This window comes from Erpetoichthys calabaricus, chromosome 8 (genome assembly GCF_900747795.2).
Source record: "Erpetoichthys calabaricus chromosome 8, fErpCal1.3, whole genome shotgun sequence".
NCBI lineage: Eukaryota > Metazoa > Chordata > Cladistia > Polypteriformes > Polypteridae > Erpetoichthys > Erpetoichthys calabaricus.
Genome location: NC_041401.2, coordinates 170,474,347 through 170,491,644, shown reverse-complemented (window position 1 = coordinate 170,491,644; position 17,298 = coordinate 170,474,347). Strand labels below are relative to the sequence as shown.

Here is a 17,298-nt window from a genome sequence, read left to right as displayed (position 1 = left end):
ATCTCTACTGTCCGCTTTTGGTGTGATGATTTTAATTACTCTTTTTATTTCTATTTTATTTTATTGTAGAATCAACTCTCGGCAGCGGCCAGCAGGGCGGCTGTACGGTGCACGCGTATGGGCGCCGTTCTCCTCCCTACGACCTTCGCCGTCACTTCCCCTACCTCTTCATATATTAAATCATTCCTGAGGCAGATTGAGGGCGCTTAAGTGAAAAATTAAAGAAAATGAACTAAGCAATTGCAACACAAACACTGACTTAATCAGTTTTAACGCAAAAAGATGCCGATGAAAGAAGAGGAAGAAGCGGGCCACATGGGTGGAGAAAAGAAGAGCTGCTCAGGAAGCAGCAAGCACATCAACCCCTGAGGAAACGAATGGTAAACGTACAGAGAAAGAGGATGAAAACTAGGAATGCTCAAGTCAAGTGTATTCACTGCCATTACTGGTTATCAATAATAAATTAATTAAAGTTGAAACCTAACTCCTGCTCGTCTTTTACTACACCTAATTGCCTGAGGTTACAGATGTAGAAGGGAAGGTGGGGAGAAGTTATATACAGTACTACAATACCTTATAAACAGTGCTATGTCTATGGGATTTGAGGCATTCTGAAAAAGGCTACACAATAAAGAATACAAAAGGGGAAAGCAGAGTAATGCAGAACTCTAGCAAGACAAAGCAAGTACTAAACACAGATAAAAACCAGAAAAGCGCACTGACAAAAGCATGAGGCGGCAAATGCATGCAGAGACAAATGCATGTAACTAATGGGCAAATTTTTCCATCTTGGGCATATGCTGTAGAGAAAAGCACAGGAATCTCTTCCACAGAAAAATGTTATCAGCTTTAAGTTTTTTGCCTTGTGATAACATTCACGCTGATTTGGAAGAACTTCTAAATACTGATAAATATAAAGCATGTTATCTCACGAAAAGAAATGAGAAACATGATTTTATGTTGGTGTATTAATGTCTTAAAGGTAGTGTCTTTGTATATTGCTTTGTTTGCGGTCTGCTTGTAGTACATGAGTCTACTTCTTTTAAAGGAATACTCCACCCAAAAATGGTATCTGTTACTTACTCTGTGTTGTTTGTAGTGATGACTGAGAAAAAAATATGAATCTCATTTTTTTATGGAAAACAATGATAACAAATTTCCTGAGATGTATTAAATTGCACAGTTATTTGCAAATTCTGTTGTCTTAGTTATTTAGTCAGAGAGGGGAATTTGTGTGCCAACTGCTGCATATATTTAAACATTCATTCGTTTCCTGCCTGTAGTGGAATGGCACCTCTAATTTTTTCTATCTTGTACCTTCATCTTCACGCTCTGGTAAGCTCCATTCTCTTTAATATTGCCCAGTAGTAGCAGTAGTGTTGTCATGTGTATGAGTACAGTGAAATTCTTACATGTCTGACTCAACATGCAACAGGTCTCTACCCTCCAATACATTGATAACAACTGCACAATGAACCCTAGCATGCCAGTTCCTTCATATTTTTAATGAATATTTTCATCTTTTTGTGTCAAAGGGATGAAGTTATAGAAAACAGAAGTGAAATTGCTTGTGAAACAATGACATATTGTCAAAGGCATTGGGCATTCTGTATACCACCCTATCTGTGTGCATGTATCATATTAGTGACTTGAGCTTATTCTTTTTTCTGCTTTAGTAAAGAAACTGAACCATTCAGAGAAAACCCAAAGAGATATGGGGTTACAAGGATGGGTTACAAACCCAGTCTTCCTGGAGATGTGAGAAGCAAACACTAACTCCCCTGCTACATGCCACCTTAGTCATGCAGTATGCAAGCACAACATACATCTATCTATATATATAAAAGGCAAAGCCCTCACTGACTTATCACTAATTCTTCCACTTTCTATATAGGTGGGAAGCTGAAATTTCGCGTGCTCATTCCTTGCAGTGTACTTACAGTGTATCCCCTAAACTGTATATATAGATGAGTGAAACCCCTCCTCACTATTTCTGTGACTTCCAATATACGTAGGAAGCCCAAATTTCCCATGCTCATCCTTTACACTATACTTACAGATGGTAAGTATGTTTCATTTCGCGCTGTGCCCCGTAACAAACTTTCGAAAATAACATCTTCTTTTTGCCAGTTCTCACCATTATGCCGTAAGGAACTTTTGGAACTGACCTCTCTCCTTTTGGTGGTTTCATTTCTTATTTCCGTTAACAGAGGATTTATTTTACGGCAGAGACGCACAAGGGCCACCCCCGGTCCCCATTCCTTTTTCCACATGGCCGCTGTCCGTGGACCAAATGTTTACCCCAACCTACGAAATCTGCATGAAAAGGATGTCTCATGGTTGGGGGAGAAAGCTATTCTAACACCAAAAAATGACATGACTTCACATATAAACACCATTTTACTTCAACAACTAACTTCTGAAACAAAAACATATAAGTCTGTCGACTCTGTTGTACAACTAGAGGACGTGGTGCACTATCCGGTAGAGTTTCTTCACACTCTTAATCCTCCGGGCATGCCTCCGCATACTCTACTTTTGAAGGTCGGCGCACCAATTATGTTACTACGAAACTTACAACTACCAAAACTTTGTAATGGCACCAGGCTTCAGATCAAATCTCTGCACAAGATCCTCATTGAGGCAACTGTCTTCACTGGAACTGGCTCAGGGGAGACTGTATTTATTCCACACATCCCTCTCATACCCTCTGACCTCCCATTCCAATTCAAACGCCTCCAATTTCCAGTAAGGGTCTGCTTCGCTATGACAATAAATAAGTCACAGGGCCAGACTCTAAAAAAGGTCGGCATTGACTTGACACAAGATGGTTTCTCACATGGCCAGCTGTATGTTGCATGCTCAAGTGTAAGCTCAGCAGACAGCTTGGTCATTTTACAGCCTGAGGGCAGAACTGCAAACATCATTTACAAAGAGATCCTTACATCCTAAAAATGTGCATTTATCATACACAACATTTACAATCATAAACTAAACTCTTTACAATCATCAAATTCACTGTCAATACTAAAATAAGCCTACGACAATTACATTGACAATCATGTTACGTTATTTTCAAAATGTTTCCTTTTCTTTTCATAACTTCTTTAACACACTACTTCTCTGCTGTGAATCGCGGGTATTTTGCTAGTATATATATATACAGTACTGTGCAAAAGTTTTAGGCAGGTGTGAAAAAATGCTGTAAACAAAGAATGCTTTCAGAAATATACATAATGATTGTTTATTGTTATCAATTTACAAAATGCAAATTGAGCGAACAAAAGAAAAATTGAAATCAAATCAATATTTGGTGTTACTACCTTTTGCCTTCAAACCAGCATCAATTCTTATAGGTACATTTGCACAAAGTCAGGGATTTTGTAGGATTCTAGTCAGGTGTATGATCAACCAATTATACCAAACAGGTGCTAATGATCATCAATGTCACACGTAGGTTGAAACACAGTCATTAACTGAAACAGAAACAGCTGTGTAGGAGGCTTAAAACTGGGTGAGGAACAGCCAAACTCTGCTACCAAGGTGAGGTTGTGGAAGACAGTTTCATGTCATGGCAAGATTGGGCACAGCAACAAGACACAAGGTAGTTATACTGCATCAGCAAGGTCTCTCCCAGACAAAGATTTCAAAGCAGACTGGGGTTTCAAGATGTGCTGTTCAAGCTCTTTTGAAGAAGCACAAAGAAACGGGCAATGTTGAGGATCGTAGACGCAGTGGTCGGCCAAGGAAACTTAGTGCAGCAGATGAAAGACACATCAAGCTTATTACCCTTTGAAATCGGAAGATGTCCAGCAGTGCCATCAGCTCAGAACTGGCAGAAACCAGTGGGACCCAGGTACACCCATCTACTGTCTGGAGACGTCTGGCCAGAAGTGGTCTTCATGGAAGAGTTGCAGCCAAAAAGCCATACCTCCGACGTGGAAACAAGACCAAGCGACTCAAGTATGCATGAAAACATAGGAACTGGGGTGCAGAAAAATGGCAGCAGGTGCTCTGGACTGATGAGTCAAAATTTCAAATATTTGGCTGTAGCAGAAGGCAGTTTGTTTGTTGAAGGGCTGGAGAGCGGTACAATAATGAGTGTCTGCAGGCAACAGTGAAGCATGGTGGAGGTTCCTTGAACGTTTGGGGCTGCATTTCTGCAAATGGAGTTGGAGATTTGGTCAGGATTAATGGTGTTCTCAATGCTGAGAAATACAGGCAGATACTTATCCATCATGCAATACTATCACGGAGGCATATGATTGAACCCAAATTTATTCTGCAGCAGGAAAACGACCCAAAACATACAACCAAAGTCATTAAGAACTATCTTCAGCGTAAAGAAGAACAAGAAGTCCTGGAAGTGATGGTATGGCCCCCACAGAGCTCTGATCTCAACATCATCGAGTGTGTCTGGGATTACAAGAAGAGACAGAAGGATATGAGGAAGCCTACATCCACAGAAGATCTGTGGTTAGTTCTCCAAGATGTTTGGAACAACCTACCAGCCGAGTTCCTTCATATAACCGTGTGCAAGTGTACCTAGAAGAATTGATGCTGTTTTGAAGGCAAAGGGTGGTCACACCAAATATTGATTTGATTTAGATTTCTCTTTTGTTCATTCACTGCATTTTGTTGATTGATGAAAATAAATGATTAACACTTCCATTTTTGAAAGCATTCTTTGTTTACAGCATTTTTTCACACCTGCCTAAAACTTTTGCACAGTACTGTATATATACAGCATGTGTGTGTAATGAAGAGCTTGGCTGTTCTTCTCTGAGCTCTCTTCAGTGTTCAGTTGCTCATGCTCAAGTACTTGTCTCAACCATCTCCTCTTTCTCTAATGAATGTCCTTTCCTCTCCTACTCTTCTCAGTAACTCTTTAATACTCGCTTCTTCTCTCCAGTGTTCGCTTTCCCTTCTTCTCCATAACTACATCGTACATGCTTCCAATGCTTTCCTTAGCATCCACATCTTGATAAAGTAAATCTCTCCACACTAGTAGTGCATACATGGCATCATTTTAAAGTTTTAAAATTCTTTAGCAACTAAAACAACTCAGCAGCCTTACCTCAAGTTTGGCAAACTTGTCCGCTTTGTAGCAGGCATACTCTGCATTTATAAGTTTTGTCAGCAAGAAATCATGAAAGTCGCTGCCCTGGAAGCATAAAAAGACAACAACATTTCATTCTTCAGATATTCAGAGAGCAAATAAAATGAACAGAAGAAGGCAGAAGTGGAGTGGTATAGGAGGCAGAAATGCTCTTGTGTTCAAATTCACATTGTGTTATGATTGAAAAATGCTAATTATATTTATTTAGGAGGTTTGTATCATGGTGAATTAACTTATGTCACTGTTTCATTTAGTTGAGTGACTAGCATTTGGTGCCAGGCTATTAGTCCCCCTGGTTCTGACCACTGCTTTGTTAATTTCTCCCGGTTCCTACCTCATGAAAATACCCCCTGATGTTCTGCCTCAATTGAGCTCGCAGGGTGGACAAATTCTTCCCAAAAATTCTAAAGATGCTGGCGTTATAATGAGACGTCTTACATCTATCTTGGACTTTCACCTTCTCCAAACTCAGATCATATTACTTTCCTTACTGTGCTTTCCTTAAATGAAAACTGTTATCAATCCCTCTGCTTTTATTTTTCAATTAAATATTTTGGGTTAACATGCTGTGTTTTGACGATGTCTTTCTTCTGGCCACTCTTAACTGCCTCCCCAAGACAGCACGACAATGAGCGCCCATTTTATTGTATCTGTACATTCCTAATCAGCTACTTTAATTAGTTACATTGAACATTTATGTTTAGAGAATTTTTTCTTTAATAGATAACTTTATAACAATAATAATAATAATAATAATAATAATGCATTTCATTTATAGGGCACTTTACATTAGTAGTAAATCTCAAAGTGCTACATAAAAAGTTTAAACAAAGGCAAAGCAAGATAAAAACAGAGATAAAACAACAATAATTATAGCATTTTTGTTAATAAGCGTTCATAAATAGAAAAGTCTTTAGCTGTTTTTTAAAACAGCCCACAATCTGCTGTGTTCTTAGGCTCTCTGGTAGGGCATTCCTAACTTTAACTTTATTGTTTCAAATTATTTGTATTTATTTATTTTTTTATTTTATTTTATTAAAATCAAAAATATTCCACACATGCAAGTCAAGTTTAACAAAACTGGTTTGAAACAAATTGACCCCTACCCATAAGAGAGAGAGCTAGGTCAGCAGAGTAGCACTTTAATAATAATAACAATATGTAATTAAATAAAGATAGACAGATAGAATAGAAAAAGAGGGGAGAGAATCCACTTCCTCCATTTAAATGCTTATTCTAAAATGTTATTGATTATATCCTGCCAGGTTTTGAAAAAGTTTTGTACAGATCCTCTAAGTGAGAATTAGATTTTTTCCAATTTCAGATAATATATAACATCAGTTACCTACTGACTTATGAGAGGTGAGTTAGGATTCTTCCAGTTGAGCACGATAAGTCTACGTGCCAAAAGTGTAGTAAAGGCAATTACAGTTTATTTGTCCTTCTCCACTTTAAGCCGTTAATGGATTAGGAGGGATTGTGACACCAAGGCTGTCTGAAAGGCATTTAAAGATTTTGGTCCAGAATGATGTTAACTTGGTGCATACCCAAAACATCTGGACTAGTGAGGCTGGAACTTGTTAAACTGAACTGTACAGCCAAGTTATAATCAAAATTTAGTATGCTGCCTAAAGTTTGTATGTACGTGCATGCAAGGCTATTGTTGGCATTGCTTGGTTTTCTGAACCAAGAACAATATGACCAATAACAGTTTCCCATATATACAGAATGCCAAAGTCATCTAAGTATTACACCACATTTATCTATTTGGATCTCTGTGGCGTTAGAGTAGCCACCCTTCAGCAAACAAACAGAAGCCGTAAATCTATAAATCCATTTTAATTGGAAGAAAGGGAAGCCAGGGAGGCTGTTGTGCTGCATGGTAACCACCAGAGTGATTTTGTGACTCGTATTATCTTATCAATTCAATTTCATCTCCTTCTATATGTGCACGAGCCACGTGCCAAAAAAAGAACACACTATACATGTACAAAAATGTACAAAAATGCTCCCACTTGCCCATCACTATACCTTCTTGAAAACAGCAGGGTTTGGTAAAGCAGGTCCAAAAAAAGGCACATCGTCTCTTGCTGTTACCGATACCTGGAAGAAAGTGGGACAAATCAGATAATGTCCAGCACTCACAGATTCTCAGGTGGAAATGCATGTTATGTACCCACCCCATTAATGATACTGCATTCACTCCTGAAGTACAAGCCAACATCAAACAAAAGACCTGCCTGAAACTTAATGTGTGTTTATAATAGCTGACATTTCATAAAGTATACTAAAGCAAAAAGAAAAAACCAAATCGGAGCAAAAGTGTGCATTATTCCACAAAAGAGGGATTCACCTTATAGCAAATGTTGTCAGAGCAAGGGTTCTCCACCTGGACCACCACATAAGCGTGAAGAAAGTTTGAAGCGATCATGTCGGGTACAAATGGTGTACTTTCATCCTGAAAGACTATTGCCACAATGTCATTTCCTATGTGCCGTTTTCTCTGGAGCTGCAATGACATAAAATGACCATTAGGGGGCTCAATGTGCTCATTGATTTCTAGGTCTACTTGGCAGTCGTCCATTTACATTTCTGATTCTCGGCTTGTGTACACAAATCTCTATTTGTCAGTTCTTCTGCTGGGGCTTTAAGGTCAGACAATATCACTGGTCAGGTAAAAAGGGAACCAGTCCCGGACAGAATGCCAGTCTACGGCAGGGAGCAGTTTACATACCCACAATCACTGAGTGTAGTCAATAATTCTAATTTACATGCCTCTGCAAAGAAACTGGAGTATTGCTTTTATTATATAATTGGCTTACATTTTTACCATGCAAGTTTCAGCATATATATCAACAAAAAAATAATGAAGCCTTCCCCACATTTTAACATCAGTTCACCAATTCACTATCAACTCTTCCTCCTCAACAGAGCACAGCACTTGTCCAACCCCCCCATAAATCAAGCATAGGAAACATATACACCCGTCTATCCATTCATCCATCCATCTTAGAAACATTTTTCATAACTACAATAAAGGCAAACAAGTGACTTGTCCAGGGTCACACAATGACTCTCATCTGTCATGCAGGTTAGGTTAATTTGTGTTTTCAGGCTGGCGTGGTCCTGAAATGGAATGACATCCAGTCCATGGTTGTGTCTGGCCTTGCTTCCAGTGCTGGAATAGATCAAGATGAATGAAAATGGCCTTCAACATTAACTGAGGTAGTTCTCTCTCCAATTGAGCTTCCTAAAGAACCTGTACTTTGGGGTTCTCAATACAATACTGGCTTCTCACAGACAGTGAGGGCCAGACAAGGAAAATTAATTAAGTTCTCCTTGAAGGAAAGTCTGCTCTTGAACCATTAAAAGGTAACTCAGAAGTTCTCCCTGTGAAATGAGTTCTACAGAACAGGATTGACAGACTGAGTCATCCCAGAAACTGATCACACCATAACCTGAATTACAAAATGAGGCACAGCTCTACGAAAATGAGCGAGGTCACGTGACTGATAAGAAGACCCTTTTCTTTATCAGTTAGACTAAATGATTTGTATTAAGGTAACTGAATGGTTTACCTGCTGGGTATCTCCCTCTGTATACGGCAGCTTTGTCGAGACATGAAACATGATCTCCTTGTTTCGGAAGTTGCAGTAGACAGATTCTGTGCCAGTCTGCCCATGAGTCACATCTAGACCCCCGCGGAAACTAAATAACAAGAGCAAAGAGCAGGGTAGTCAGTTGTAGACAGAAGACATAGAATGAAGTGCAGGTGGTTAAAATATAGCATGGGGAAAGTAGGGCACTGCCGTCAATTGACAGACCACTGAAAGAGCACATCTGGCATGGAGATTCTCAAAGCAGGCACAGGCCACCTTACCCTTTGAAGTCATGCAGTTCAATCTTCTGCCCCAGGAACTCCAGGAACTCCACAAAGGCTGGGCTTTCTTCATTGTTCCCAAAGAGTTCTTCTTCTGTGGTCTGTACAGAATTAAAAAAGGGAGGAATGTGCATCAGAACTATCCACATCCCAAAGGGTTCCATCCTCTGAACTCTCAAGGCTGGACTTGGGTTACAACCATTGTCTTCTAACCCCTCGCTGTGACCTTTTTACTCTTCATCTTGTTTACTTGGGTTCCACCCATATTGAGAACGCATTCATGGAGTTAATTACATGGCCTCCATTAAAGGTGTTCAGGATGCCTGAAGATGTCTTTAGCAGATCTAATGTCCATAAATTCTAATTATATTTACTTAGTGGGCAGAGGCCTGGACAATCCAAAGGTCAGTATTGCCTAGTAGTAGTAATATTGTTAGATGTACAGAGCAGAGTTAAATTGTTACTTACATGTCTGACCAACATGTAACATGTCAGGCACCATGGTACTAAAGAATTTATTAAAAAGATATAACTTAATTTTTTTGAAAGCCTAGTAGAAATAATCAAGAATATGGGCTACTGTTGGCCGAAGAAGAAGGAGAAGAAGAAGGGGGAGACGTGTCCGGAGGCAGGAGGAGAGGAGGAAAGTAAAGAGAGTGGAACTGAGGGTAGGAACTTTGAATGTTGGCAGTATGACTGGTAAGGGGAGAGAGTTAGCAGATATGATGGAGAGAAGGAAGGTTGACATATTATGCGTGAAGAGACTAAATGGAAGGGGAGTAAGGCCAGGTGGATTGGAGGCAGATTCAAATTGTTCTATCATGGTATGGATGGGAGGAGAAATGGAGTAGGGGTTCTTCTGAAGGAACAGTATGTTAAGAGTATTTTGGAGGTGAAAAGAGTGTCAGGCAGAGTAATGATTATGAAGCTGGAAATTGGAGGTGTGATGATGAATGTTGTTAGTGCATATGCACTGCAAGTTGGGTGTACAATGGGTGAGAAAGAAGATTTTTGGAGTGAGTTGGATGAAGTGATGAACAGCGTACCCAAGGGACAGAAAGTGGTGATTGGAACAGATTTCAATGGGCATGTTGGTGAAGGGAACAGTGGAGACAAGGAGGTGATGGGTAGATATGGTGTCAAGGAGAGGAATGAAGAAGGTCAGAGGATAGTGGATTTTGCCAAGAGGATGGACATGGTTGTGGTGAATATGTATTTTAAGAAGAGGGAGGAACATAGGGTGATGTACAAGAGTGGAGGAAGATGCACACAGGTAGATTACATCCTATGCAGAAGAGTTGATCTGAAGGAGATTGAAGACTGCAAAGTGGTGGCAGGGGAAAGTGTAGTTAAGCAGCATAGGATGGTAGTCTGTAGGATGATGTTGGAGATCAAGAAGAGGAAGAGGGTGAGGGCAGAGCCAAGGATCAAATGGTGGAAGCTGAAAAAGGAAGACTGCAAGGTTGAGTTTAGGGAGAAGGTGAGACAGGCACTGGGTAGCAGTGAAGAGTTACCAGACAGCTGGGAAACTACAGAAGATGTAGTAAGGGTGACAGGAAGAAGGGTGCTTGGCGTGACATCTGGAAAGAGGAAGAAGGAAAAGGAAACCTGGTGGTGGAATGAGGAAATACAGCAGAGTATACAGAGGAAGAGGATGGCAAAGAAGAAGTGGGATAGTCAGAGAGATGCAGAAAGTAGACAAGAGTACAAGGAGATAAGGCACAAGGTGAAGGAGAGGTGGGGAAGGCTAAGGAAAAGACTTATGATGAATTGTATGAGAGGTTGGACACTAAGGAGGGAGAAAAGGACCTGTACCGATTGGCTAGACAGAGGTATCGAGCTGGGAAAGATGTGCAGCAGGTTAGGGTAATAAAGGATAAAGATGCAAATGTACTCACAAGCGAGGAAAGTGTGTTCAGCAGATGGAAAGAGTACTTTGAGAGGCTGATGAATGAAGAGAACGAGAGAGAGAAGAGGTTGGATGATGTGGAGATAGTGAATCAGGAAGTGCAACGGATTAGCAAGGAGGAAGTAAGGACAGCTATGAAGAGAATGAAGAATGGAAAAGCTGTTGGTCCAGATGACATACCTATGGAAGCATGGAGGTGTTTAGGAGAGATGGCAGTGGAGTTTTTAACCAGATTGTTCAATGGAATCTTGGAAAGTGAGAGGATGCCTGAGGAGTGGAGAAGAAGTGTACTGGTGCCGATATTTAAGAATAAGGAAGGTGTGCAGGACTGCAGTAACTATAAAAGAACAAAATTGATGAGCCACAGCATGAAGTTATGGGATAGAGTAGTGGAAGCTAGGTTAAGAAGTGAGGTGATGATTAGTGAGCAGCAGTATGGTTTCATGCCAAGAAAGAGCACCACAAATGCAATGTTTGCTCTGAGGATGTTGATGGAGAAGTATAGATGTATAGAAGGCCAGAAGGAGTTGCATTGCGTCTTTGTGGACCTGGAGAAAGCATATGACAGGGTGCCTTGAGAGGAGTTGTGGTATTGTATGAGGAAGTCGGGAATGGCAGAGAAGTACATAAGAGTTGTACAGGATATGTACGAGGAAAGTGTGACAGTGGTGAGGTCTGAGGTAGGAGTAATGGATGCATTCAACGTGGAGGTGGGATTACATCAGGGATTGGCTCTGAGCCCTTTCTTATTTGCAATGGTGATGGACAGGCTGACAGATAAGATTAGACAGGAGTCCCCCTGGACTATGATGTTTGCTGATGACATTGTGATCTGTAGCGATAGTAGGGAGCAGGTTGAGGAGACCCTGGAGAGGTGGAGATATGCTCTAGAGAGGAGAGGAATGAAGGTCAGTAGGACCAAGACAGAATATCCATCCATCCATTTTCCAACCCGCTGAAACCGAACACAGGGTCACGGGGGTCTGCTGGAGCCAATCCCAGCCAACACAGGGCACAAGGCAGGAACCAATCCCGGGCAGGGTGCCAACCCACCGCAGAAGACAGAATACATGTGTGTAAATAAAGAGGGAGGTTAGTGGAATGGTGAGGATGCAGGGAGCAGAGTTGACGAAGGTGGAAGAGTTTAAATACTTGGGGCCAACAGTACAGAGTAATGGGGACTGTGGAAGAGAGGTGAAGAAGAGAGTGCAGGCTGGGTGGAATGGGTGGAGAAGAGTGTCAGGAGTAATTAGTGACAGACGGCTATCAGTAAGAGTGAAAGAGAAGATCTACAGGACGGTAGTGAGACCAGCTATGTTATATGGGTTAGAGACGGTGGCACTGACCAGAAAGCAAGAGACAGAGCTGGAGGTGGCAGAGTTAAAGATGCTAAGATTTGCATTGGGTGTGACGAGGATGGATAGGATTAGAAAGGAGTACATTAGAGCAGTGGTCCCCAACCTTTTTGACAGCAAGGATCACTTTACTAGAAGCAAATTTTTCCAGGGACCGGTGGTTTGAGGATTCGGTGCGGGTTTGTAGGGCAGTTTTATACACAATTTACATTACATTTCTATTAATATGAAGTTATTAAGCAGTTCGCATACGTTTGCAACCTGTGATTTTTCTTCTTTTTTTGCATATAACAAAGACATATGCATTGCATTTGCCATTCCAACAGATTGCGCATCACAAACATTAACACTGTTATCATTTTTTCGTGTCTGCCGTTTCTATAGGAGGGTGACAATGAGTTAAATTCCAATGGACATTTTTCAAATATTGACAAGCAATAAGCAAAAGGTATCACTGAAAACCACAGAAAACAAAAACATAAAAAAAAAACAGTATGAGGAAAGTTCGAAGAAAGAATTTTTTTCTACATTGTTTCTGTTTGTTTTGTGTCCCTCGGGGAATCCTGTGGGGGGTACTCCGAGAGTATGGGGTACCGGCCCCCCTGATAAGGGCTGTTCGGTCCCTGTACGATCGGTGCCAGAGCTTGGTCCGCATTGCCGGCAGTAAGTCGAACCCATTTCCAGTGAGAGTTGGACTCCGCCAGGGCTGCCCTTTGTCACCGATTCTGTTCATAACTTTTATGGACAGAATTTCTAGGCGCAGCCAGGGCGTTGAGAGGGTCCGGTTTGGTGGGCTCAGGATTGGGTCACTGCTTTTTGCAGATGATGTTGTCCTGTTTGCTTCATCAGGCCGTGATCTTCAGCTCTCTCTGGATCGGTTCGCAGCCGAGTGTGAAGCGGCTGGGATGAGAATCAGCACCTCCAAATCCGAGACCATGGTCCTCAGCCGGAAAAGGGTGGAGTGCCCTCTCAGGGTTGGTAGCGAGATCCTGCCCCAAGTGGAGGAGTTCAAGTATCTCGGGGTCTTGTTCACGAGTGAGGGAAGAATGGAGCGTGAGATCGACAGGCGGATCGGTGTGGCATCCGCAGTAATGCGGGCGCTGTATCGGTCTGTCGTGGTGAAAAAGGAGCTGAGCCGCAAGGCGAAGCTCTCAATTTACCAGTCGATCTATGTTCCTACCCTCACCTATGGTCATGAGCTATGGGTAGTGACCGAAAGAACGAGATCGCGAATGCAAGCGGCTGAAATGAGTTTCCTCCGCAGGGTGTCTGGGCTTTCCCTTAAAGATAGGGTGAAAAGCTCAGTCATCCGGGAGGGGCTCAGAGTAGAGCCGCTGCTCCTCCGCATCGAGAGGAGTCAGATGAGGTGGCTCGGGCATCTGATCAGGATGCCTCCTGGATGCCTCCCTGGTGAGGTGTTCCGGGCACGTCTAACCGGGAGGAGGCCCCGGGGAAGACCCAGGACACGCTGGAGGGATTATGTCTCTCGACTGCCCTGGGAACGCCTTGGGATTCTCCTGGAAGAGCTAGAAGAAGTGGCCGGGGAGAGGGAAGTCTGGGCATCTCTGCTCAAGCTGCTGCCCCCGCGACCCGACCTCGGATAAGCGGGAGACAATGGATGGATGGATGGATGTTTCTGTTTGGGGATCGTTGTGCAAATGTGTACAACTGAGCTGCGACCACAGATCTAACTGCTCTGTAGATGATTTATTCAAGCATTTCAAGGTCACTTTGTTGTAATGAAAGTATCTGCTGAATGTACTTCGTAGTAATGAGATTTCTATAGACTCGTGTCATATGGGGAAACTGTCGGGACCATAAAATACTTTGTTGTAATGCTCTCTCACCTCGGTCTCTCTCCTCTCTCTGCGCCGCTGCAAAGCCCGCCCGCCAAGCGTTCTGAAAAGTCTGAGTGAGTCTCCGTTGCCGGCAGTTCTCTTGTGGCCCGGCTGTCAGACAGCTGCAGTGCGCTAGTGGGCCGCGGACCGGGGGTTGGGGACCCCTGCATTAGAGGGTCAGCTCAAGTTGGCCGGTTGGAAGACAAAGTCTGAGAGGCGAGATTGCGTTGGTTTGGTCATGTGCAGAGGAGAGATGCTGGGTATACTGGGAGAAGGATGCTAAGGATAGAGCTGCCAGGGAAGAGGAAAAGAGGAAGGCCTAAGAGAAGGTTTATGGATGTGGTGATAGAGGACATGTAGGTGATGGGTGTAACAGAGTAAGATGCAGAGGACAGAAAGATATGGAAGAAGATGATCCGCTTTGGCAACCCGTAATGGGAGCAGCCGAAAGAAGAAGAAGATGTATCATACTTTAGAATAAGCTATTTGCTATTGTCACACATGCACGTCTGGCGACCACCTTCCTGGCTCTGATCAGGTAAGCAATACCACCCTGGGGTAGGGTTGCCAGACATCCCTTATATATGGGACATGTCCCATATTTGACAATTTTGTCCCCTGTCCTGTACTGACCTTTCAGGGACACCCAAATGTCCCGTATTTAGTTCATTTTCAAATTTCGTAATAAAAATATATTTTTACTACCTTCTTATGGTACTTAGTTGTAACTTTATAAGTAATTATACTTTCTTTTCTCAGATTCTCTTGATGAAAATAACCCAAATGTAACGAGGAAACAAGCGTTGGCTGTCTGCTACATTATGCAACTTCTAGTCATAGGGCACATCAAATTAGCCAAATTTGCCGTTGCGGACAATGTCAATGCACAACTGCCAAACGCTGGGGATGTCACACTTGCTGACTGTCTTCCAACCTTCCAGCACAACTGAGCTTTCCCCTTGTTCTGACATACACTGTACAATAACGTGTTGCCTGATGGAGCTGTCGCTTTATGAAAGGTTAACAGGTAGGGCGAGTTCAGCTACAATCTCTGATCTTTCTTCTTTTTTCCATTCTGCCGTGGTATGTCATACACAAGGCATCAGACAGATGAGCTCCACTTGTGTTTGCAGACTCCAAAACACCCACATTGTTCTTTCAGGTGGGGACTCATTGGCTGACAGCTCTCTCACACACAGAGCCCGCCCCTACGACTAAAGACAAAATCAAACTTTTATCAGAACAAGTTGCAGACCACGTGGAGGGCATGTCACATTATGCGACTGGTTTCACAGTCCAGTCTGACTTGCTAAGATTATATAAATTAAGGCTACAACTGAAAATTGCTGGAAAAGTAGCATAATGTGACTTAAGGTAACAACAAATGGGAAGGATATTATAGCTTTGGGGCAGCGGATGTTAGTATAGAGTTTATAAAGAATAATAACATCATCATGGACTACTTAACTTATTTAGCCATACTAAACACTATACTTAGCAGACACTGAATGTATTCACTTCCAGTTTAGGTTTGATTAGCTGAAAAAACAAACAAACACTGCTTATAAGCAATAATAAAAAGTGAATACAAATGTTAAATCATTGCCATGTGAATTAATAAATATTAAAACAATCTGAGATTGTTGAATTTCTAAATAATAGACGCGATTCCTACAATCCTGAGGTATGATTATTTTTGTTCAGTTCTGCTTTTGGGGTTATCACTTAATTAATCATCCTCTTTGGTATCTATACGTATAAAACGCTAATGGTTGTGTCCGTCTGTCATGCGGTTACTCGTGGACCACTTGCACAAGTACCTTGATCTTGGTCGTAATCAAAAGCTTATGACATTACACAGACTGGAGAAGCAAACAAGGTGGGTACTGGCGATTTATGCAAAGTTATTTGGGTTTGTGTCTGTTATATTTTAGCCAGGATTCCTCCACTAGCTGGGGTTCAAATTCATGATTCATATCTCTTTTGTTTATTCATCATTCTTTTACTCATGTTGATACTCTTTTGGGCCCTTCAGCAAGGCCTTTAACCTGCAATTGCTCCAGGGGCGCTGACCCTGTGCTCTGGCCTCAAGTGGTATGTGATAACTGCATTTCATTGTACCATCATCATCATCATCATCATGATGTCTATCGGTCTTTATTTTGATTTTGTCTGTGTATGTAAGCTGCCTTTGTAATGTTACATGTGTTTTGTGGGTGGTCCTTCATGATGCAGGGCCACCTAGCATTCACCACCAGGATCTGCCCTCTGCACCGTAAAACCGAGGGGTCTCCCACAGTTCATTATGAATGCGCTCTGGAGTTGGTGAGTTCTTGTGCCTTTTGTATTGTTTAATGCTTTTGCTTAGTTTACTCCACTACTCCTTCTGTATTTCATATTCAGACGGTGTTTGTTTTGGATTACCTTATTGTTTAGGGAACTACTCTTTGTTTTTTCGTACTCCTTGGAGCTTCATTTTAATTACACACATTTTTAATTGAAATAAACCTTTTTATTTTTATAAAGATTTTATGTTTGCCCCTATATCTAGCTAGGAGATTGGCGATATAATCCCCTCTAGTGGCCATTGTTGGAGAACTGTGGAACTCTTTAGCACTTGAAGTCAGAACAGTGTCATTACTTATGGCAAACTGATTTAAACTTTGACGTCTGCTGAGCGTGAAGTATATTGCTGAGGCCGCTTATAGAAAGAAGAAAAGCAGAAGAGCCATCTACTGAGCATTAATAACGCATGTGTGACAATGATAGACAAATGCCTGTGCAAACTGACCTGTGCTCCTGTCCTCACACCACATTGATCAGTATGATCACAAAATACAGTGCTATACACCATGATGGTGTGACATCACCTGAGCATCAAGACAAAACACAGGAGGTGCCCTTACTGATGAAGAACAATGAGAGATAAGTCTGAATATGAAGTCATTGATCACTGCAGCAATTTCACATACCAGACATTCTCCATGATACAGAATGCAACAACAGCACGTCAGGTCAGGTCAGGTTGGGGAGCATGCAGTGGTACAGCATGTTGCCGCACCCACCACACAATGAAATGGCTTGGGATCCCGGTTGGCAACCTCCAAGGCAGACACACGTCAACTACAACAATGGCAGAGAAATATGTGCTGACAGACGAGAAGATCATTGAATGTTCACAACTTCCGCCCATATGC

General features: G+C 42.0%; 1 protein-coding gene across 33 annotated transcripts in view; it reads right to left on the bottom strand.

The window, feature by feature from the left end:
• Positions 1 to 17,298, bottom strand: part of LOC114656272 (rap1 GTPase-activating protein 1-like) — a 330,761-nt gene that overhangs the window by 45,233 nt on the left and 268,230 nt on the right. For all 33 annotated transcript variants that reach the window (XM_051931119.1, XM_051931120.1, XM_051931122.1 and 30 more), the window contains 5 exons: positions 9,000 to 9,100; positions 8,698 to 8,827; positions 7,473 to 7,628; positions 7,151 to 7,222; positions 5,078 to 5,164 (listed from right to left, as the gene is read on the bottom strand). In XM_051931119.1, the coding sequence (XP_051787079.1) occupies positions 5,078 to 5,164; positions 7,151 to 7,222; positions 7,473 to 7,628; positions 8,698 to 8,827; positions 9,000 to 9,100 (546 nt within the window). The remainder of the gene's footprint in view (positions 1 to 5,077; positions 5,165 to 7,150; positions 7,223 to 7,472; positions 7,629 to 8,697; positions 8,828 to 8,999; positions 9,101 to 17,298) is intronic.